This window comes from Chrysemys picta, chromosome 5 (assembly GCF_011386835.1).
Source record: "Chrysemys picta bellii isolate R12L10 chromosome 5, ASM1138683v2, whole genome shotgun sequence".
Lineage (NCBI taxonomy): Eukaryota > Metazoa > Chordata > Testudines > Emydidae > Chrysemys > Chrysemys picta.
Genome location: NC_088795.1, coordinates 120,213,265 through 120,237,446, shown reverse-complemented (window position 1 = coordinate 120,237,446; position 24,182 = coordinate 120,213,265). Strand labels below are relative to the sequence as shown.

Here is a 24,182-nt window from a genome sequence, read left to right as displayed (position 1 = left end):
AGCGGCAGCATTTGGTGGATCAGTTCCAGTACCCCGGTGATCGAAGCCTCACACTTTGAGAGCGGTGCTGCTCCATGGACCAGGAGCGAGAGGGGCAATGTCTTGGTTCAGGAGATCACTGACGTGCCGGTGGGGATCTGTAGCAGCGAACCAGAGACAGATGACAGGACTCAGGGGATTGGCATCTCGGCTCTCCGGAGTGGTGCCGTGAGTTTGGAGATGAACTCGACTGCTCTGGGTATTGGTGCCGGGACTCCGGGGACTGGCGTGTGTCTCCACAGGTCTGCATCAGAGAGCTGCCAATTGGTGCCGGGATCCTGGGGAACGCTGCCTAGAGTCCTTGGAACGACGCTGGGAATGCTGACAGGTAAGCCAACCCATATGATGGAAAGGTCCCAGGGCAGGCTTATCCCTCGAATGGGGCACCTCTCTGGCTCAGAACGGGTGGCACCAGAAGGGACAATATGTCCTTAGCAGCCTTAAAGGCCTCTGGCGTGGACAGCACCGCCAGGTGCCGAGTGCCTCTGCTCCTTCCCGGGGTGACAGGTGGGTCTCAAGGGGATGTGACAGCTCAGCGGGTGCTGGAGCCTGGCCCATCATCCAGAGGAGAGGAGCTGCCCTGCACTTTCCTCTGGCTTGCTCCTTCCCTTTACGGGACATAGGAGAATGCCCTCTCCCAGCCTTTCTTTGCTTTTTAGCCGGTACCAGGGATGGGGATGCTGCGGTGCTTGGAGCGGAGTTGATCTAGCTGACTCAGAGGCCAGTGTAAGGGCCAACTCCATAAGGAGCACTCTAAGTTGAATGTTCCCTGCTTTTTGGTTCGTGGCTTGAAAATTTTAAAATGCAACACTTGTTGTTCACGTGGGTCTCCCACAAACACTTCAGACAGCTTTGATGGGGATCACTGACTGGCATCGGTTTTTTGCAGTAGCCACAAAGCTTGCAGCCTGGGGATCAGACCATGCCCTGTCCCTAGGCTAAGTCCCATAGGGGACTAACTGACTACTTCTAACTTATGCACTAAGGGAACTAATAAACTATACAAACTTTCTAAGAACTATATACAAGAGATTCACAACTAGGCACAGTTTTAGAAGGAAAGCTTGCTGAGGCAAGGAGACGATCCAGCACCGTCACTGGTGGTAAGAAGGAACTGAAGGAGGGGGCAGCCGGAGGCGCCCCTTATACCGGTGCATACACGTGCCACTCCAGAGGGCGCTAGAGCCAGTCCTCTATGGATACCACTGAGGGTAAAACTTCCAGCACCGGTGCATGTGGCAAACACATACACCTACAATGGAATGGACATGAGCAATCATACAAAGAAGAATGAAACAGTATATGCTTGGATGCATAGTCCTCCAGGTGCTATACCTCCATACTGAAGAAAAAGGGAAATTGATATCTGTACCATTTTATCCAAATTAGGTGAATCCGTCTGGCTCCGGGCAAACTGGCAGTACAGCTCATAGTTACACAGCTTGGGTACCATAGTTTTACTCTATATTCTACTTAAAGCTGTGATTCCGTTCTGCTGGTACTGATTGCTTGTTTAATTTCACCTATTCTTTGGAATTGTTTTTATCTTTTGGTGTAAATATTGTCTATAGAGAAGGGACTGGAAATAACAACAATAAACAAGACTTTAATTAGAAACAGAAACATTTATTGAATCTATGGAAGAATTTCAGATCAGGACCTGATTCAAATCCCACTGAAGTCAGTGGAAAGAATGTCAGTGAATTCAGTGGGTATCAGATCAGGCCCAAAGGGCTTAGTTCTTAAGTCTCTATTCAGGCTATGACTAAAGACCAAGGAAGGACTTCCAACCTGGGCCCATAATATGCACGTTCCATAATTCATATAATTTGAGACTCACAGTCGTTTAAAAACAGAAGGTAAAATCCTGGCTCCACGGAAGTCAGTGAGTCTTTTGTCATTGGCTTGAACGGGATAAGGATTTCATCCATAGATGCTACTATATTGCACATCATCTTTATGTTTCTTTACCATTAAATTTATACTATTAATGCCACACAGTGTGGTTTACTGATTCTATTGCCAGCTCCGCCACAGCCTCCATCTGCTATCCTGGGCAAGTCAATTAACCTCTCTCTGTGCCTTAGTTTTCTCAGCTATACCAGAAGCATAACATTATGTACAAAGGGCTTGGAGAGCCTTTAATGAAGAGCCCTATACAAATGTAAAATAATTTCATTAGTATATTTTTCTTTGTGCGATATAACTGGGGCAGGAGTAATGAAAAGACAAATACCCATTCAAAAAATCAGAGCCAACATGTAGTGACACTGATTGCCTTTAAAACTGTTTCAGTCTGAAGCTAAACCATCAAAATGGCAGAGCCAATAGAAAGTAGTTATGAACAACATGAGAATCTAATACAACATAGTGTTATTTATTCTTGAGTGTGCAGTTGAAAAGGGTATAAAGTGTTCCAGGACTAATCCACTTTCCAGTGAATAATACTGGCACACTGCCAATGCTTTAACACAAAGGAATATTAAAATCATATTGTGAAAACTTTCTACCTTCCATTATCGTGCAAGAGGAGTAAATGATGCCTGGGTGAGTGTGGTCAAGCCCTCTGTTTCCATTAAGATACACAGGGAATAGCACCCATGTGTATCTCCATCTTTTCCTAATTTTCTGTTTGTTCACATTATAAACACCTTCACTTACAGGAATAGCTTTTCATCTTCAGAACACTGTAATAACATGAACTAATTCACCCATGAAGTACTCTACAGAAATAAATGTTACCCCAAATTCCCAGATAAGGAAACATGGTAACCCCTATTCCTCTAAGAGGGACTTTCCCAAAGCAACAAGTGAAGTTAGCATCAGAGCGGACATTAGAACTCAGGAGCTCCTGGCTTCTAGTCCACTGCAGCATGCTTATCTATGCTCATAAGCAGTTCAAATATGCAAGTCTTAACTGTGCAAATTATAATTCTCTCCACTAACTACAATCAAATTAATGAATTAGTGATAATCTCCACTAACTAGAACTTGTTTAATCATTTCAGGTGGCCAGCTGCTACAGGGCAACACCATTGGAACCCTATGCATCCTCCATCCTTTGTAGCTCTTTTGTAATGTTTAGGGAATTTTATTTGCTTCATAATAATGCCAACTGTTTTCTCTCTCATGGTGTATTGTTTATGTCTTTGTTACTGCACCAGCTGTAGATACACCAGGACAGATTCTCTACTAGTAAAAGTCAGCATAAAGTCAATGGAGCCATGCTGATTTACACCTGGTGAGGATTTATCCTATGAGATTTAATTCTGCATTGCCTGAAACGCAAAGCTAGGCAAAAATGCACCTGTGTATTTCACCAAGAAAAATCCATTCCTAAATTCCAAGCTGGAACACTTTCCTACAACTGTCTTAGCTAACTCTCTCTTCCTGGCTGTTGAAAGGGAGTGATTCCAGCCCCTCTTGCTTGCTGTGCTTGCCAGTGGTGCTACCCATCTCTTGGTTGCTTGGAGAAGAAAATCTGTACCTCTCTTTGGTGCCTGGATGGCTACAAAGCCGCTTAGCTTTGCCCTGCTTAAGCAAAGGTTTCCCTAACTTGTGTAATACAGAGGTATCATGTAGAGAGGAAGGATGGTCTTGTAATTAAGGCACTGGACCGGGACTCAGGAGATCTGGCTTCAATTTCTGGCCATGTCACAGACTTTCTATGTAAACTTGGACAATACAATTGATCTCTCAGAGTCTCAGCTGTCCACCCTATGAAACAGGGATAATGCTATTTCCCCAATATTTTTTTTGTCTATTTAAACTGCAAGCTACTTGGGTAATTACTGTCTCTTACTATTCGTTTACTCATCCCCTAGCACTCTTCTGCAATAATAATAATCATCACTATCAGAGTGCTACTGTAACCCACACACCTTCTGGGTGTAGTGTTCTGTCCCATCCAGTGGTACTGAGATAACTTAGAGAGATAACATGAGTCTGTTCTACAGCCTTAGCTAACAGCCGGTTGGCAGGGCCAGCTCCAGGCACCAGCCTAGCAAGCTGGTGCTTGGGGCAGCACGTCCGGCTCTTCCGCGGCAATTTGGCAGCAGGTCCCTCACTCCCTCTCGGCAGGAAGGACCTGCTGCCAAAGAAGCGGAAGCGGTAGAGTCGTGGTGGAAGTGCCGCAGGATCACGATCGTGGCTTTTTTTTTTTTTTTTTGGCTGCTTGGGGCGGCAAAAACCCTAGAGCCGGTCCTGCCGGTTGGCTTTTAGCTCATGCGGTAGAGGCTCATGCACTAAGCTCCAGAGGTCCTAGGGTTTATCCCGCCTGCCAATGACCGGGGTCTGTTGGTGTTACACTACAAAGCAGAAAAATAGTAAAATCACCCTCAATACTAGACAGGCCAGCCGCAGTTTAAAAAAAATGGAGAGCAGAAAACTGCTCAACGAGGCCAAAAACTGTTATAAAGCCTGACTGAGGAAGGAATCCCATTTAAAGCTGGTTTTCATTTCCATGAAGATCCTTAGGTTACTACCTATTTGATTTAATATCATGTTCATCTTTCACATTATACTACTCTGTTTTGTTAGGCGTGATAGACATAATTGTCCCAAATAACTGTGCTAACTTGTTTGTCTAATCCTCATATACCCTTTGCTTTATTTACACTTCCTTTGCCAGTTGTCACAGCTGTGTTCGCATTGCTTCTATTTCAAGTAAGTTTCTTAGTTTTATTTCTTATCTTTCTATTCAATTCCTATTGCCAATATTTCTTTATTATTGCTGGTATTCGCTTATTCCCTGTACTGGCCTTATTCCTTGCTCCAGTGCGTTTAACTTTCTATACTACTCCAAGTCTCTCTGTTATCCATGATTCATAATCCAATTTTGTTTTTCCTCTATGAGAGCCTGTAGATGGCTTTGCAGCAATGCTGGGGATGCGCAGTGAGGGATGTGACAAAGGTGCAGGGCAGTGACTGGCAGTCAGCAGTTGGAACTGCCCAGTTTCCAAGTCAGTGGTCTGAACCCATCCAATGAACTGTGACAAAATGTAGGCTCTGCTTGTGCCAGCCCTAGAGACCAGTAATTAGTCATATAAATAATTGCAGTATCCTGTAATTACTCGTGTTTTGTTTTTAGCTTCATGAATTTCACTGGAGAAAGGAAATGTATAGCTGCCTTCATGAAGAACAGGCAGATCGCAATGAATAATGGGGATATAAAATATACAAAAGAATCTGTGTTCTTTCTTCTAGTCACCAACGTGAAGATTTATTAAGATCTTTGCAAAGCCTTCATGACAGTTTTAATTAAAATAAAGAAATCAGTGGCACTTTTCATTTTGACTGTTGTAATGGGGATTAGAGGTCACGTCCGAGTTTATATCTAGTAAAAAATCACCTAAAAGGCTTGATAAACCAAGTTTCATCTCATTAGCTTAAGTGTCCCACAAATGCAAATAGTGAGAATCTGAATGCCAGCCCTTTTCTCACCAGAAAGAAATACAGAATTTTGGTAAATGGCAGCATTAGATGTCATAAGTAATACTGGTAACCCCTAAGCATGGAGATAAATTCCCACTGCTAAAACTCTAGAAATGATTAGGCATAAAATCTCAACTTCTGAAGCAAAAGAACATCATCATGACAAAAATAATATAATTATTTATTTAAAATGTCCTTTTGTATATTATTATCATCATCCTATATTACTAGTATATAAAAATAAATCCTTTTTATTTGTATTCAGCTTGGAAAGTGAAACTAGAGTGCTCAGTTTCACTCTTGCTGTTTCTTGTACTTCAGTAGAATTGTATTATGTTACAGTTCAACATTAGAGTGAGAGCATTTTCAATTAAAACTGCTGTTTTCATTGAAATAGAATAATTTTGTGACACATTTCTATTCTTATTAGTGCTTCTCACCTGGTCTTTGGACACTATGAAGGTTTCTAATATTTCTCTATCATCATCATCTAATACTCCCTGACAAAAAACAACAAAGAAATGTAAGTCTGGAAGGGACCTCAAGATGTCATCTAGTCCAGTCCCCTGCATTAAGGCAGGACCCAGGTATTCTTAGATCATCCCATCCCTGGCAGTGTTTAAATGGAATTAAGAAAGAGTAATTGAGAGTAAAATACATTACAGGGATGTTTAAAAAGCAACAAAGAATCCCATGGCACCTTATAGACTAACAGATGTATTGGAGCATAAGCTTTCATGGGTCTGCATGCATGCATCTGACGAAGTGGGCATTCACCCACGAAAGCTTATGCTCCAATACATCTGTTAGTCTATAAGATGCCACGGGACTCTTTGTTGCTTTTTACAGATCCAGACTAACACGGCTACCCCTCCGATAGAGGGATGTTATAATTATCTAAAATCCAAACACTGTAAATCCAGGAAATTCAAAACTCAATTGATGTCATGCAATTATTGTAAGATTATGATTAAGGTATTTTCATGTTTGTTGTATCAGATTACATTAAACAAAATATTAAAAATCACATTTTCTCCCTCATGTTGTTCTTAAAGGGCACAGTTAAGATTATCCAAAGATTGAGTTGTTTGGGTGCCTTAACTGTGCCTGTCCATTCCATATCTTAGGTTCTGATTTTTTAAAAAAGTTAACCTTAACTCTGAATTTCCTGGGATCATAACACTTGGTATTGGGCTAATAACATCAACCCTGTAGTGTATTTTACCTTTAATTACTGATATGTACTCTCAACCTTACATCAATTTTAATATAGTTTTTGACTGGGAATTTCTTTAATTAGAATTTTCATATACAAACACAAAATAAAGCCGAAGAGCCTATTACCATGCAATGTTTCTAATGATGTGAAGACATGAAGCATCAACTTTAAAGCATTTTTAAAGATTTCAGCTTAAGGCCTATTTTCACTGGTGGTATGCTGTGGCTGCTTTATGCCATTCACATATTGGTCACTGAAAGTGGGTTTATAGCTACATTATTTCACCAGAACAGTGCAAAGCAGCTGGAGAGAGTATATTCTGGTTTACCTCTCCCTCCTGCCCTCCAGTTTCTCCCTGCCTTTGCACCTTCTCACACACCCCTGCACGTCCATACATCATTTTCCTCTTCCTTTCTATATCCTCTTTATTCCTTGCATACATACCACTATTTCCCCATCTCTATTGCACCTCCTACATTCCCTGCACATGCACACACTCATGTCCTCCTCCCTCCTGCCCTCTCTGCTGATCTGATCAGGTAGCCATTGAAAATAAATATGTAGGATGAACACTTATTTTGGCTGCTATTTTTCAGAACTGAAAGTTTATCCATCAGCAGAAGATGAGGCATACAGTTTTTCCCTTCAGAAAAACTCATTAAGAATTGTCATCTTTCAAGCTGGCCACCATCACCAACTGGTTCCAATTTCAGTCAAGCCAGGGAAGATGTTGACTTCCTATTCTGTCAGGAGGCAGAGATTTCATTTACAATAGGAGACAGATGACCCCTGCAAAATGGCCACCCAAGAGCCTCCTGAATCTTCAGTCCCATTGAGAACAATGGGAGATATCAGTCATTTTGAAAGAGGGCAGTTCTTTAGTTCTGTAGAAGAAAATTATTTATCAGACCCTGGTAAAGAAGAAACTTTTAGTTATGAAGAAATATGGTAAACAATAGCCATAAATCCTAAAGAAATTTTTCAAAGGTAGGGCACAAGATTTAAGTGATTTCAAACACTGGAAAGTTTGAAGTGTTGTTATTATTCTGTTATTAAGATCATTTGGGCCAAAAAAAGGTCTGACACCAATTTTAAACTGGGAAAAATAGAAGAGTTCTTTCCTTTCTAGTTAATCAGGCACAAAACCTTTGCATGTGAGCATCCTAAGTCTGACTCCTGAGTATATACATTCTGAGTATCCTGAAATAAGGCTAATAATTTAAAAGAAAGAAAGAAAGAAAGATTGCACCATCCTTGTGCAAGTTACTCAAGAGGAGATTTTCAAAGGGACAAAATAGGTGCCCTTTTCCTACTGAACATCAATAGCAGCTGGGAACCTAATTCTCACTACTGCTTGTGAAAATCTCTCCCTTCATCTCAGTTTCAAAGTAAAATGGGAATAATAATAGCTACTTACATCTACAGGATTAGAAGACTTAATTAGTTAATGCATTAAATGTGATAATTGTTGTTACAATCAATCAATCAATAAAAATAATAATTTGATGCTCAAAATTAGTTTCAAATGTCTTATTTCCCCTTCCTTACCTGCCGCCAGGTATTCCCACAATCAGATGTTATGTACATTTCTTCTTTATACTCAACCAGCTGGGAACCCAGATTACCTGGACACAAAGGAAACAAGTAAATAAATAAATAAATAAAAAGGCGAAGCTTGCATTTATATAATACCTCTCTCCTTAGCAAAATAGGCAGGAAAGCAGATGAGGATCAAATCAAATTCAGCCCTTGGATCCTTGACTGGGGCTGGCCTGATTTCAATGAGAGTCACAAGTGCACACTGGCCCCAAATGATGAAGCGGGATTACTTTATTTTCTGCAGTAACAATAATTAATATTTGCTGTGTTTTTATTACATATTTTTAATTTCCACATAATTGGTTTTTAAGAGATGGATAGTAACTGCAGGATGGGAAGGTCAGGCTAATCCATATGATTTAAAATGACTCTACTGAGTAGAAACAGCATGGTTTGTGAGAGGCCCATAAGAAGACTTACTCAGACCTCCAGACTTTCTCAGAGCTATCTTGGAGACTGGAGTTCTGTCATCTCCTTCCTGGTTCTCTCACCTCCTTCCTTGCCACAACAGCTTTCTCCCTGCACCTGGACTCACTCACTTATTCTCTCTCTCATTCCTCGTTCTAACTAGAGTCCATCCCCAACCCCACTGCTCCTGTGTGATGAACATTGGAAGAAGCTTCTTCTGCCAAAGTGCCAGATTGCCCTCACTCACCAGATGGCCAGCCACTCTTGTCTCCATAGTTTATCTAACCATCTACGACATCTTCTCCTGCTCCCACATACCCGCTGGTGCTTTGTAGTATGAGGGAAGAGGTAGGACTTGGCAGGAAAGTGAAGGGGCCAAGTTATGCTTACAAGTCAATGATGGGGCAAGGATCCTGGCATGGTGGGGTGGAGAATGTAGAATACAACACACTCCTGCTATGAGTCCCAACCTCCTCTGAGAGTTCACAAACTTACCTCTTTCTTGACATATTGCCCCACAGAGGCATCTCCATTAACTCTAGGAAAATGGTGAGTCCCTAAGGTTTAACAGGTGCCTCTTGCTTACTCTTTAATAAACTACACTTAGTACTATTATTTATTAGTATTTTTATAGTATCCCTTAACTCCCCAGTAGGGTTAACAATGGTCACTCTATTTGGAATAATAATCTCTCTGATTCAGGCTGTGTGAATATCTTTTGAGGTTATCTTGGCAGAAGCACTGCACAAAATTAACAATAAATGAGAATGAGTGGTTTTCTTTTCATTTAGTTTGTTCATGCTAAAATAAAAGAAAAAATAACATTTATTTAAGATCTAGGCCTTTGAGACCCATACTCGTGGTATACCTAGAGGCCAACTCTTTTATGGCACTATATAAAGTACCATCTACGCCTCTTTATTCATCCTGAACCACTTTTCCTGTTTTATCTGGCTGATTTTATTCAGTGGTAGGAACATTTAAAGGAAGATTTATAGCACTTAAAAACAGTAAGTATCAAAAACTGTGTAAACAAAAAAAGATTCTGAAGTAGAATCATATTCTCTACTCTGACACTGGCCAAAAAGCTGGCTCAGTATTTTGACAATAAACACAGAAGAGCAGTAGCTAGTCTTTAGAGGGCTCCAAAGCAAACTTGTGACATGAGATCTTGACAAATACAGTTCCAAATGCATAGATTTCTATCTTGCGACAAGATGCTCTTCAAATAACCAACTGTTAAACTGCCAGTCAGTTTACAGTAAGATAGAAGAGACACAATCACAGGATGCTTTTGCATCCATGTGTTATTATTGAGGGCATTTTGCCTTAAATGTATGATTTGTATGTTCTTAGGGAAAAATAGATTAAATGTGTCAGATTTTTTTTAAGTAAAAGAGACATAAGGAAAGAATATACTTGAGATTAGGATAGCATTATGAAATTTTACTAACATACTATATGAACAAATGTATTAGCTATGAAAACAAATACTTAGGGTTTATCCAGGATGAAAAGGACTTGAGAGTGATTGACAGAAAACAATGTCCAAAGTTATATGTTCTATTTACACCATCAAGATTATGAGTACTTGGCTCTTTAATAGTTTAACTTTAAATTATTTAACCCTAATTACAGCTAAAATGGGATCAGAAAATTCTCTATATCAGAGAGTTTATTGGAGCTAGCCTAGTATTGGCATCTAGCAGTGGCTGTACCTGATGCTTCAGATGATCACCAATCCTACCTTCAACCCCACTTCACTCTGAAAAAACCAGAATCGAGTACAATGAACAAGCCATGCAATTCTTTGAGGGGAAAATTGCTTCTTGACTCTTACAGGTAGGATTGGCAGAATTCAATTCTTATTTTTAATTTTGAAGGATAATATCAACATATATTTTAAAGTGTTTTTTAAAGCTGTTTAGCGATTTAAATTTTCACCGTTGTAGGAAATAATAGTGGGGGTCAGACAATTATTTAGTGAGAGTAGAATATGTCCCATGCCTCTCATTGAGGTGGGTTTATGATGTTGGCATACTTAGGCGGCGGGTATAAGAGGCCAGGGAGGCTAAGCCTCCCCGAACAGTCAGCCTGCTGCCTTTGGACTGCACCACCGCTGAAAGGGTAGGTGCCCTGGCTGTGGCCCCACCTGCGCTCCGCCCCAAGACCCCACTTGTCCTCTCCCCCTGAGGTTCTGCCTCTTCCTGTCCCCCCTTGCCCACATGGGGACCTCACTCAAGCGGTGAGCAGCTGACTGGCCAGTGGGCAGGGAGGCTCAGGGGAGGAAGTGAAGAGGTATGAGCGGTGGTGGGTGGGGCGGGAAGGGGGCGAAGAGGTGTAAGATATTATGTAAAGCCTCCGCTCAAATGCGATTGTAAGATCTGTAACTTGTATCATTACGTTCTGCAACCTTTTGGCAGACTTTGTAACTTCAGTTATTGTTAGCATAGCCTTTGAAGTTTTGTAACCTTTGCAAACTCTGTAACCTTTTCAAGTTACCACTTGTATGAACTTCCAAGCTGTGTAACAGCCCATCACACAATCAGAGAGAGTGTGAACAGGGGAGTGTGTGGGGAAGATAAGGGAGTGTGAACAAGGGAGTGTATGTGGGATTGGGCGGAGAGGAACTGCAAGGAGAAAGGAGCCCAGAGACAGGTGTGTCTGATATAATCTGTCCTGAGAAGGCAATCACGAAGTGCTGTAAAGAGAAGAAGAACCTGGTATGCATGAAAGGAACTGGTCTGGGAATGCTTCTCGGTGATGGACATGGAAGGAAAAACTCAGTGTACGTGACAGGAGCCGCCCAGTTCCAGAAAAAGGAAGCAGCCACGCACACAAGCAGCTGCTGCTCCTTGACCTGCTCAGCAGCCTGGATTCGTGACCACAGGCGGACACACCAGATCGACCCCGCTTTGGCTTCTCGGTCTCCATGCTGTCTCCGGTAACTTTCCGCCTGTGTAAGTGTGTGGGTGCATGAGGGTATGAATGCAGTGAATGTGTGCGTGTATGAATAAGCTCCATCTCTTTTCTACCTGACCTAACAGCGGCATTGTAATAAAACTAATACAAGTCTGACCCTGGGTTGGTTTTTAGGGGAACACAGATAACATAAGCTGCAGGTGGGGAGCTGAGGAGGGGGTGAACAAGTGCGAGCGGAGAGTGGGGGGGAAGGACAGAGGGAGGGGGTGAAGAGGCACGAGAGGCGGGCGGGAGTGGGTCGAGTGGGACCGGGGGATGGAGGCTGAGAGGGGCAGGCCTTAGGGGGAGCCATGGACTGAGCGTGCGCAGCTTCCCTGAATGGAGGACACACGCACCGCCCATGTTGGCATAGTAGGGGTTTTACATTGGCAGGAGGAGCAGTTCAGTGCGTGTACACCTCCAGTGTTTTGTCAACGAAAGCTGACTTTTGTCGACAAAACTGTGTAGTGTAGACAAGGCCTAAGAACCTTTTGGAAACACTGTTAGTTTTTGGGTACAATGCTGTCCTTTTAAAAATTACTCGAGTCTTTTGGTTATAGTAACATTGGATTCTTTTGTTCTCTTTTAAACCGAGATGCCAGCATCACAGAAAACTATCACAATTAAATATTGTTTAAATATTCCTTCTACTGAGAGACAATGTGGTAATATCTTTTATTGGACCAACTTCTGTGGGTGAAACAGACAAGCATTTTCTTCTGAAGAGCTCTGTGAAGCTCAAAAGCTTCTCTCTTTCACCGACAGAAGTTGGTCCAATAAAAGATATTACTTCATCCACCTTGTCTTTCTAAAATCCTGGGACCAACATGGCTACAACAACATTGCAAACATCCCTTTGAAAGAGATTGGCCTGAGCTGCAAGATTGGGAACTGAGTTCAGATGCAAATTTTCCCATAAATTCAGGTATATTAATATCTAGGTTTTGATGTGAACCAGTCTCTAATTATTGAAGAAACTATCACTATCAATCCTAAAAGTCAACTGAGAAAAGGAAGTAAAGTGGAGTTGCTTTGAGTCTCCTCAGCTCCTACACATCTCAGTGAGACTCAGAACCTTGTAAGAGGACTCAGCACGTGCCAGGACCAACCCCATAATCAGGAATCAGGGAGTCTTTTAAAAGACACTGGAACATCAAATTTAAAAGACACCTACAAAAATGAACAAAATGTATGCAACTCTCCGAGCAAATTAAAGCACAAACTTTCTCACCTTCCTTCTGGGTAACTGCATACAGGATATCATGTAATGTCTGTTACACCCAATATAAAACAAAGAAAAGAAAATAGACAGTAGCAAAACATGAATGTGCTAATGAGGGGAAACACAATGAGCCTGGAACACAAAAAAACAATTGCAAACAAAGAATAATTTGAAAGACAGGTGAGTTCAAAGGGAGCTATGGACAGCTCCGGGGTTTAAACCACCATCTCTGATCTTCTTTTTCTCTTTAGAGTTATGGACCATGCTTCTTCACTCCTAACTTTGAACCTCTCTTTCACACCATGCTATCTGATTTTCTTTATAGCCAGAATCTCTCTAACTATTCCACTGACTGCTTTCCTGTCTGTTTCTAATTTCCTCTCCTCTGCTAAACATTTTTATCTTCCCCTCTCACGTTCTTACTCTCCTTGCCCTTTGTACTGCTTTCATTACTACTGACTACCTGCTTCTTTGGAATACAAAGCTCTGTACTCTCATGGTTCCAGTCTTATCTTTCCTAGCATTTCTTTTGGCTGTTATGGGTTAGCAAACTCTCTTTCCATTTTCTTTCCATACCACAGGGTTCCATTCCTGGTCCACTCCTTGTCTTCCTTTGCACAGATTATAGTAGTCAACTCATTCCTAGTTTTGCTTTTTGTTATCATTTATATGCCGGTAATACTAAGTATTCTTATCTCTTTTCTCTCTTATTGGTGCTTCTCTTCATGATCCAATATAACTGTACTTTTTTTAAATTACCAAGTGCCTTGGCTAAAGGAAGATCTTCTGTAAACTAAAGAGCAGTAGTAGCAGTTACTGGGATAGAAAGGCTTTCATACTAGGTAGTTGGTTTGATGATGACTGAAAGATACTACCACCCATTTGCTGTTTAGTAACATGAGGTGGGATTATGGGATGTATTAGCAGGAGTATTATAAGCAAGAAGTAATTCTTCTGCTCTACTCTGCGCTGATTAGGCCTCAGCTGGAGTAATGTGTCCAGTTCTGGGTGCCAAATTTCAGGAAAGATGTGGACAAATTGGAGAAAGTCCAGAGAAGAGCAACAAAAATGATTAAAGGTCTAGAAAACATTACCTATGAGGGAAGATTGAAAAAATTGTGTTTGTTTAGTCTGGAGAAGAGAAAACTGAGGGGGGACATGATAATAGTTTTCAAGTACATAAAAGGTTGTTACAAAGAGGAGGGAGAAAAATTGTTCTTCTTAACCTCTGAGGATAGGACAAGAAGCAATGGGCTTAAATTGCAGCAAGGGCGGTTTAGGTTGGACATTAGGAAAACTTCCTAACTGTCAGAGTGGTTAAGCACTGGAATAAATTGCCTATGGAATTTCCATCATTGCAGATTTTTAAGAGCAGGTTGGACAAACACCTGTCAGGGATGGTCTAGATAATACTTAGTCCTGCCTTGAGTGCAGGGGACTGGACTAGATGACCTCTTGAGGTCCCTTCCAGTTCTATGATTCTATGAGTGAAATGAGTTGGTAGATTTGGTTTCTGTTGTGCAGAAATGTGCTTTTGTCAAAAATATGGCCACCAGTGGTGCTCTTGCTTACAGGCTTTGCAGAGAGGCTATGTGTGCCACTGGGGAAAGGAATGAACCTTTTCAGCTGTGGACTAGGACTAGGAACCTTTTAGCCTGCACCTGCAACATCTACATGCAGAAGTTACAGTACTTTGGTGCCCACAGCTATTCACACCCCCATAGTCCAAACTGCAGGGCAGCATAGACAAGCCCTAGGTCTTCTCCAGGTCAGAGTTAAGAGATGTAGGCGGTGCATATGGGGAAACATGATTGCTACTGGGTATACTGCACCTATTCTGTGGATTTATAAGTGACTTAAATTTCCATTGCTGTCAATGCAGCATTTTTCATGGGAACTACATTCCCTTTATATATGTTTTAAAAGTCAAGTCTGCAACTGCATAAAAAAACCTGCTAGACAAGATCAGCCAGCTACACAGTGCCAGAAGTATGCCTAACAACACTACAAAATATAAACCAATTTACAACAATGGATAATCAGGTAGAACTAACTGAACAAACCTCTCAAATTAAAGAAACTCTGAAAATAAAGAGACAAAGATAGAGTGAAAAATCAGACACAGGAACACAATAAGGATTTCACCAGCAGTCAAAGTGTCTTGAACACTTCCAACCTCCAACTGAGTGCAACCATTAATGAACCATATGCATAATAAGTGTAGCAATCAAGAGAAAGCAACAAAAAATGTGTATAATAGCAGCCAATGCAATCAAGTGACACAGAAAGTGAGAAATAGCCAAATTGTGAACAGCCCCAGGAGAAGAAGCCAACAATAAGAGAAAAGGATGAAGTGAAAGACATTATAAAGCAACCCAACTGAAAAAATATTGAAGAGCTATGATCTGAAAATTTCTGTTAAAAAAATATCCCAAGCAAATTCTGAAGCTCCATGTAGCTGCTGTGAAGTTCATGATCTTCCCTCACTGGTCAGTCACCTCTCTCTTGGATTTCTTCACCATGTTCAAACTTTGTCCTGATCTTGAAAGGCTCTTCACAAATCTGCTCTAGCTCAGCATTTCTCAACCGAGGGTCTGGGGCCCTGGGGGCATGAGCAGGTTTCAGGGGGTCCGCCAAGCAAGGCCAGTGTTAGACTTGCTGGGACCCAGGGCAGAAAGTTGCAGCTCCGCCATGTGGGGCCGAAGCCTGGGGTGCCAAGCCCCGTTACCTGGGGCTGAAGCCGAAGCCTGAGCAACTTAGCTTTGTGTGAGGCCCTGTGGCGTGGGGCCACGGGCAATTGCCCTGCTTGCTACCCACTAATGCCAGCCCTGGCTTTTATATGTAGAAAAACAGTTGTGGCACTGGTGGGACCAGGCTGGCTCCAGGCACCAGCAAAGGAAGCAGGTGCCTGGGGCGGCCAATAGAAAGGGGTAGCAGTCTGTCCAGTATTGAGGCGGTATGTCCGGGTCTTCGCCAGCCGTTCGGCGGCTGCTCAACTGCTCCGCTGTGGTGTTCGGCAGCGAGTCCTTCACTCCATCTCTTCCTCTTCGGCAGCACTTTGGCAGGAGCTCAATCAGCTTTTCCTTTTTAAAATTTTTTTTTAATTTTTCACCACTTGGGGCGGCAAAAAAGCTGGAGCCGGCCCTGGGTGGGATGTGAAGTTTTTATAGCATGTTGGTGGGAGAAGGGCTCAGAAAGAAAAAGGTTGAGAATCCCTGCTCTAGCTCGTGGTACTGTTTCCTATCATAGCTTCTGATTTCCCCTCTTCTCCCATACGCCCCCATTCACTTCACTCTGCCAGCTGGAAGAATAACTCATTTTTCAGTTTGGTGCCCATTCTTAGAAGAAGAAAAAAAATTCAGTTTGACCGGAACCCAAAAACTGCTGAAAATTTTAGGCGGATCAAAAAGTCTGTTTTGGGTCAAACAAAAATTATATTGATTTCTGAGCATTTTTAAGGGCTAGATTTACAAAATAAACAAAGGATATAGTGCTAATTGTCTTATAACTTATAGCCTGTTGGTTAGTGCACTCACCGGGGACACAGGAGACCCGTTATTCAAGTGTTTTATACAAAGTGGAACAGCATCAACAGGAGACCCCAGCCCAGAATTGCCTGGTGATTAGGGCACTCACTGGGAAAGGGGAGACCTGGGATCAAATCTGTGCTCCTCAGCAAGAATTTAAACTTGGTCTTCCACACAGGGCAGGTGCAAGGAAGTTTCGTGCCCTAGGCAAAACTTCCACCTTGCGCCCCCGCCCCCAGCCCTGCGGCAGCTCTCCGCCCCCCCTCCACCCTGAGGTGCCCCCCCCACGTCAGCTCCCCCCTGCCCTGAGGCACCCCCTCCGCAGCAGCTCCCTCCCCCAGCCTGGGGAGCCGTGCGGCAGCTCCCCCCCACCCCGAGGCACCCCCCCGCGGCAGCTCCTCACCCCCCGGCCTGGGGATCCGTGAGGCAGCTCTGACCCAGGGGAACCCCTAGGGTTGCCGGCGGCGCACTGACCCAGGGAAACCCCTAGGGTTGCCAGCCGGCGGTTCAGACTCCCTCTCCCTCCCAGCGCAGTGGCTGCTGTTAAAAAAAAAAAAACAAAAAAAACCCAAAAAAAACAATCCGGGGCACTGCTTTTTGGTGCCCCCAAATCTTGGTGCCCTAGGCAACCACCTAGTTGGCCTAAATGCTAGCACTGGCCCTGCTTCCACAGCCCCAGTGCGAACTCTAACCACTGGGGGAAATGTTATAAGGCGGGAGGCAGTGGTGGCAACTAATTTGGCTAATTCTTGTCACAAATAGTTTTGGGTTGACAAACTACATTTTCAGCAAATAAACTATTTGTCCAAAATTTCCCCCCCTGCTCTAGTCCCACCCATCCATATTCTAAGGTTCATTGAATGCAATGCATGCAGACACAAACTGCAGCACCACTACCCATTACCACTGTTTGCCTGGTGATTTGGAACAAGTTCTGCCTCTGGCTACATCAGAATAAATCTGGAGTAGTTCCATAGGAGCACAGCAAGAGCAAGTCTTTTCATTTACTTCAGTGCGGTCTGGATCAGGCCCACGTGCACTGTCTCCATTGAAACAAATAATAAATAACAAAATAATACTACTATACACTGATGACAGTTCAAATTTATATTGAAAAAGTTATTCCACCATGGGCTGAAAAAGTAACCAGATGTACTGTATACCATTCAAAGCTGTAAATGAGACTATTGTAGCCCACAGGAGATCACTTTTTAACCCATAAGGCCCAAAATGTCCTCTAATAGCTGGAACCTCAGGGGTATAGGTTCACCATACTCTTTTAAAAGGTTTTTCTACAGACTCCCTATATTGAAAAACTTCAGGCTTAACTTATAAGATCACATGAATCTTTCTCTACCAATAGGCCTGCCCACTATCTTGAATTACTGCAAGTGAATTCCCTCAATTTTAGAGTAGCAGCCGTGTTAGTCTGTATCCGCAAAAAGAAGAACAGGAGGACTTGTGGCACCTTAGAGACTAACAAATTTATTAGAGCATAAGCTTTCGTGGACTATAGCCCACTTCTTATATGCATCCGAAGAAGTGGGCTATAGTCCACGAAAGCTTATGCTCTAATAAATTTGTTAGTCTCTAAGGTGCCACAAGTCCTCCTGTTCTTCTTTTTCCCTCAATTTTAGTTTCTGTTCTTATACAATTAGTGTGTGACCTTTTTGTTTATTTTAGTTTCATGCCATTTTAACTTTTTTCAGTAATACATTTTCCATTCATTAATGTGTGTTATGTAATTATTTATTTAATTAATTAATTTTCAAATCTTTTTCTTTCCTACATTATAGAAGACATGCTTCAGTGCAAATAAATGGGTACCCAAATGCAACCCAGAATGGGATTGATTTAAATTCTTCAAATATGGGGTGTCCCCCCCCCCAAAATTTAGCATAATATCATGCATATCCTCTTCCAGATGTTTCTGTAATGTCTAACGCATTGTTAGCTCATGTAGCCATGTGATTTGTTTCGAGCAATGGCTAGCCAGCCATTTTTATTTCCAGTTTTTTATTTCAAAGCTAATAGTCACGTCATCATAGAGCAATAAGGCAAAACTATTTTTTGGTCAAATGGCCCTGCCCCAGCCAAGTGGTGTTTGTTTGGCAATTTGAAGTTATAGTTTTATAATGGGGGGGAGGGGAGAATCTGACAATGTGTAGTTGAGAGGAATGTGTATGTGTCAGTAGAAGTCAAACATCTGTCTGTTCTTTTTTCCTTTATTGCAATGGTGTCATAACATGCAATCTTCATGCATGAAGACATGAACTTTAATACAACATATACAGCAAATCTGGGCCAGAGATGACAAAGAGTAACTTAACTGTTCTGTACAGCAGCTGAAGTACTCAATATATATTTTAATTAACCTCTGCAATTTGTTCAATATGAACTATTTGCTTGATTTATTATCTGGAAAAGAGGCTAAGAACAGAAAGTCAGTAAACTGGAATCTGAAAATTTACACTTCTCTTAGCATTTTTTACAGAAGAATCCTTTACAGGTTTGAGGCTGAATGTAAAAATTTACACATCAATTGGCCCACGTTGAATGGCTTATACCATAGAAGCTTTTGCCCAGATTAAAATGCAGTAAAATCAAGTGCAAATGTGAAATCCTATTACAGTCCTTAAAGGGAGAAGACTAGTTTTAAAAATAATGTTTTAATGTGCAGCTATTATATTTAATATTTTGTCTGCACAATTTACATACATTTAAATATTAACAATATTTATTTATCAGAACTATATATGACATTTAAATAAAGTAGAATTTTCATTCTGTAAATTACAAATACTGGGGCTTAAAATGATGCAATGTTAACATCCTATTATTGTCTCTTTCCCAAGTATTCTAGGTATTAATGCTGTTCTCCAATTATAATTATTTGAAATTAAAATAAATGCACAGTTCAATATCCTGAGCCCTGTGATTTGCACACCACCATTCTACTCCTTCGCTCATTGAATATAATGATAAAATTCCCATTTATTTCATTCAGAACATGATGTGGCCCAAAGACACTGATTCTCATACATGCTGAAACACCCACTACCCTTTACTGATTTGCATATCTTCATCAATTCTCTGACCAGGCCCCAAAGGAAATACAGGCTGTCTCTGGGTGTAAAGTATGTCTGGTGAGAAGTGTGTGTTTCTTGTACCAAGTCTGCCAGATAAGACTGAACATCTTTCATTTAATTGCTTATGTGCACCAGGTTTGAAAGACTCGACACCAAGGTAATACATGTTAATTGACTCGGGCTTTCCTCTTCCCTGGTGCAAGTAGTTTGCTGTGTAGGGGGCTTTCAGAAGAGGCCTCAAAAACCAAGATTTTCTCCCTGCTTGACTTGGACATCAATGATTCCATGGCACATTCTGTCAGCATATAGGTCTGCCCCAGTGTTCTTGCCCAAACTTTCCTCCTCTCCCACCCCATGCTGTTTTGTAGAGAGATGTCTGCCAGCTGTGTACCCGGTTGCTCCCTTGTGCTGCCAAAGACAGCAGTATTTCAGATGCGGATTGACTCCTGCATGTATTTAGAGCCAACTCTTCCAAACTGCTAATCATGGAAAAGTCCTTATTCACAAGAATAGTCCGCAGACTTCAGTGGGACTACTCTTTGGAGTAAGGACTACTCCCATGGGTAAGGGTTATTAGGAATAGCCTCATAGTTTTGAAAGCTTTTGAATTTGAACTAGACTCAGTCAAGTCTAGTTCAGAGTCTTGGTCCATATCTTCAAACCTCTCACAGGCCTGGGCCCAGGAGATCTAAAAGATTGCCTAAAACTCCTCGATGAGGACTGTGATTGACAATTCTACTCCTCCGGCACAATGGACCTTTTTAACACAAGGATACAGCACATCCCTGCAAGAGACAGAGCTTTCTCAGGGGCAGCTCTCAGACAGGCCTCACCACCTTCTACTCCAAGGGCAAGGCACACTTCTTTAGCTTTTTCTGATATAAACCCACGTTTTACAAAATAAACAAAAACAACCCTACCAAATCCAAACAGGATAGTGCACACACACAGAGGGAGAGGTTGAGAGAAAGAATAAACCACATGTAACCAATGTTTGTCACATTGTTGCATGCATGCTGGAAGGTGCGCAGCTACTATGGTGATGCATACATACAAAAGAGCATACATAGAAAAGAACAGAATACATAGAATAGATTTATGATACTTTTCTATAATGTCTGCCCACAAAGGAAGTTGTTGTTGTTGTTGTTGTTTTTAAAAATGCCAAGATACACGCCTAAAAAACCTAATTTGGATATTTTATAGAAAAAAGCAGTTTAAAGACATTGGGTGAAATCTTGGCTTCATAAGTCAATGGCAAAACTCCAATTGATTTCAGTGGGGTAGGATTTCACCACGGTTTTCACCTCAGTAGCCACAGGACAATTTAAACAATAATTAGCAATTGCATTTTGTTTTTGAAAAGTGTATGGCATCTGCCAGTGTTTATCAAAGTAACTGATGGCGTCAAACCTTCCACTGATGTAAACTGAGACAGAACACCCAATAACAATGAGAAAATATATTTTTTCCAAACAGAGTAGCTCTGTGTGTGTGCGGGTGTGTTTAATTTAAATTTAACATAAGACACAAAAATAAGAAAATAAAACCTAAATAAACTAATAAGCTGATATTATAGCTCAAACCTGATGTCTCAATAACTTGAAGAAGAAGAAACATGACATTCAGAGGAACTGAATTGTTGACTCACAAAGCTAAAAAAGCAAAGCAGATTTATATGGACATTTTTCATATTGACTGGTCAGCATATCTATGGGGATTTTATATGTTACATGTAGTTAGTCACTTCTCTCTAATGCAGAGGTCTTCAATCTGTGGGGTGCGCCCCCCTAGGGGGATGTGGAGTAACATTCCAGGGGTGCAGCTGGGGCCCGGACCCGCCCCCACGGGGGCCAGAGAGGGAATGCCACCCAGCTCTGCTCTTGGCCCTGGCCCCGGCTGCCCGCCCAATGCCCAGGGTCCTGGCTGCCCACCCCGTGCCTGGGGCCCCGCCCCTGGCCGCAGATGCAGGCTCCTACCCCAAGCAGTGGCCCCAGCCTCGGCCAGCCACGGCCTCACTTCTGGCTCCGTGGGAAGGGTACAGACAGGGGTCAGATGGGTCACAAGGTAAAAAGTTTGGGGACCACTGCTCTGATGCAATACAGTACACGTGGAATGACAGAGACTCCAAACCTGACTCCTATACACTGCTGCAATAGCCACTTTTACCTTATCTCTCATACCTGCCTTGTCATGGATAAAGAAGTTAATAAATACAGTAAGATAATTATACGTGCATTAAGTGTAAAGAAAAAAAAGATTTGCCATACTAGATTAGAACAATGGTCTCAGTGGCCAGTACACGATCCTGCAGAACAAGATGAAACATTTCACCATATAAATATGAAGAGAGGAGGCTAGTCCAGTGGTTAGGACAATTGCCAAAGGCTTGGAAGACCTAAAGTCAATTCCCTGCTCCACCATAGACTTCCTGTGTGACCTTGGGCAAGACACTTAGCCCTGGTCTACACTGAGGGAGGGATCGATCTAAGTTATGCAACTTCAGCTACGTGAATAACGTAGCTGAAGTCAACATACTTAGATGGACTTACGTGGTATCTTCACTGCGATGAGTCGACTACTGCCGCTCCCCCGTCGACTCTGCTTGCACCACTCGTGGCACTGGAGTACAGGAGTCGACGGGAGAACGCTCGGGGGGGTCGATTTATCGTGTCTAGACTAGACGCGATAAATCAATCCCCGCTGGATTGATCGCTACCTGCCGATCCGGCGGGTAGCGAAGACATAACCTTAGACACTCTGTGCCTCACTCCCCCGCATGGAAAACAGGGATAATAGCGCTTCCCTGCTTCACAGGGCTGTTAGAATAAATACATTAAAGATTGTGAGGGACTCAGACACAATGGTAGCGGGGGCCATAAATGACTGATAGATAGCTAGATACACACAATGCACCTGTGCACTTGTGACATCTTGGGATAAATAATTCCTTACAATCCCTGCAGGCTACCCAGCAGAAAGTTTGATAACCTCCTATTCAACAATTTGACCAATCACATTTGACCAGTCAAATTCCCTAAAATCAGTGGTATTCAGTCGCAAGTGCACTAGGGCAATGTTTATAATACAGTCAATATATTATTCTTCATGAGACTAAACATGATCCACAAGAAACAACAATGTTTTGGGGGGAAAAAAGCACTTTCATGCATTTACCTGCCCCCATTATGAGCCCTGGTGCAGTGTCCTTGGTATGGACTGTTCCTGACACATATGGATTGTCTGCCCAGCGGAGATGGAGATGAAGATGGCAATCAGGCTTTAGGGATAAGAGGAAGAACACAGTATTTTACAAGCTGTTAACAGCAGTTCTGCAACTTTGGTAATTAATGCACAATCAGAAAGTAGCATGCAGTGACAACTGCCTTACAAAAGGGGAAGCGACTGAATTTCATAAGACAGGGTCCAGAATAAAATTTAGTCTGATGTATCTAGCGGGAACCAATTACCCTGGCTCTGTATATTTCCGTGGCCTTAAAACAAGGTCTGCAATTCAGAAAGAGACAGTGTGAAATTATAGCACAAAATAACTTTGTGACAGAGTGACTGCTTGGATCTTTGGAAGAAGCAATAAAAAGCACCAAAGATTTATTTGTTGTTGTTGGTTATCATCATCCCTGGGCTGCCTTTATGCAGTTATCAGCTAAAAGAGAATTAGATTAAAAACAACTATTTCTACTGAAACATCTTCTGTCAGGAAAAAAAATCATTATATGAAAAATATTTTTAAATGACATTTTTGGAGTGAGTTTGATCGTATCTCTGGTTAATTAACTTACTGCTTTCTGCTCTTTCCACAGTGGTATGTGGAGCTCAATATTCCTCCCACTAAAGTTAATGAAGCATGGCTATTGACTTCACTGAGAACAAGATCACACCCTAAGACCTGGTCTACACTGTGGGGGGGGAGGGGGGAGATCAACCTAAGCTATGCAACTTCAGCTACGAGAATAACGTAGCTGAAGTCAACGTATCTTAGGTCGACTTGCCTCGCGTCCTCACGGCGCGGGGTCAGCTGCCACCGCTCCCCCGTCAACTCCGCTTCTGCCTCTCGCCGCGGTGGAGTACAGGAGTCGACGGCAGAGTGATCGGGGATTGATTTATCGCGTCTATACTAGATGTATAGACACGATAAATCAATCCCCGATAGATCGATCACTACCTGCCTGAGACCCTGATTCAAAGCCCATTGAAGTCAATGGGAGTCTTTCCACTGATTTCAGTGGGCTTTGGATCAAGCCCTGTAGCATGAACCATGTATTGCTGTAGCCCAGTCTTCTGAAGGGAGTCAACATCTTCCCTAATCTCAGTCTTTTAATCCTACTATACAGAGAGGGATAAAGATTAGTCTGTGCCCCTGACTACAGACATATATTCTGCCCAAAAATGCAGAGATCTAAGAGTCCAGTGGAGCAGAGAGCCTGTGAGAAAGACACAGGGGATCTGCTTGTCAGGGCTGTCTCAACAAAAAAACTAAAATGTTGTGGGTAAATGGGACATGTAAACAAACCGTAATAACATCCGTTCACAAAAAGAAAAGGGTTTTTCACATGACTAGCTATTTGACATACATTTCCAGGCAACTGTGTAACTTCCCCCCATCTCATAATAGGGTAATTGTGTTTTAAGATAAAACAATACAATGCAAAAACAGAAATAAAAGG

The 24,182-nt window shown here is 42.2% G+C and overlaps 1 protein-coding gene across 4 annotated transcripts in view; it reads right to left on the bottom strand.

Annotated features, from left to right (window-relative positions):
• Positions 1–24,182, bottom strand: part of SORCS2 (sortilin related VPS10 domain containing receptor 2) — an 803,333-nt gene that overhangs the window by 62,175 nt on the left and 716,976 nt on the right. For all 4 annotated transcript variants that reach the window (XM_042855503.2, XM_042855502.2, XM_065597099.1 and 1 more), the window contains 2 exons: positions 22,675–22,777; positions 8,240–8,316 (listed from right to left, as the gene is read on the bottom strand). In XM_042855503.2, the coding sequence (XP_042711437.2) occupies positions 8,240–8,316; positions 22,675–22,777 (180 nt within the window). The remainder of the gene's footprint in view (positions 1–8,239; positions 8,317–22,674; positions 22,778–24,182) is intronic.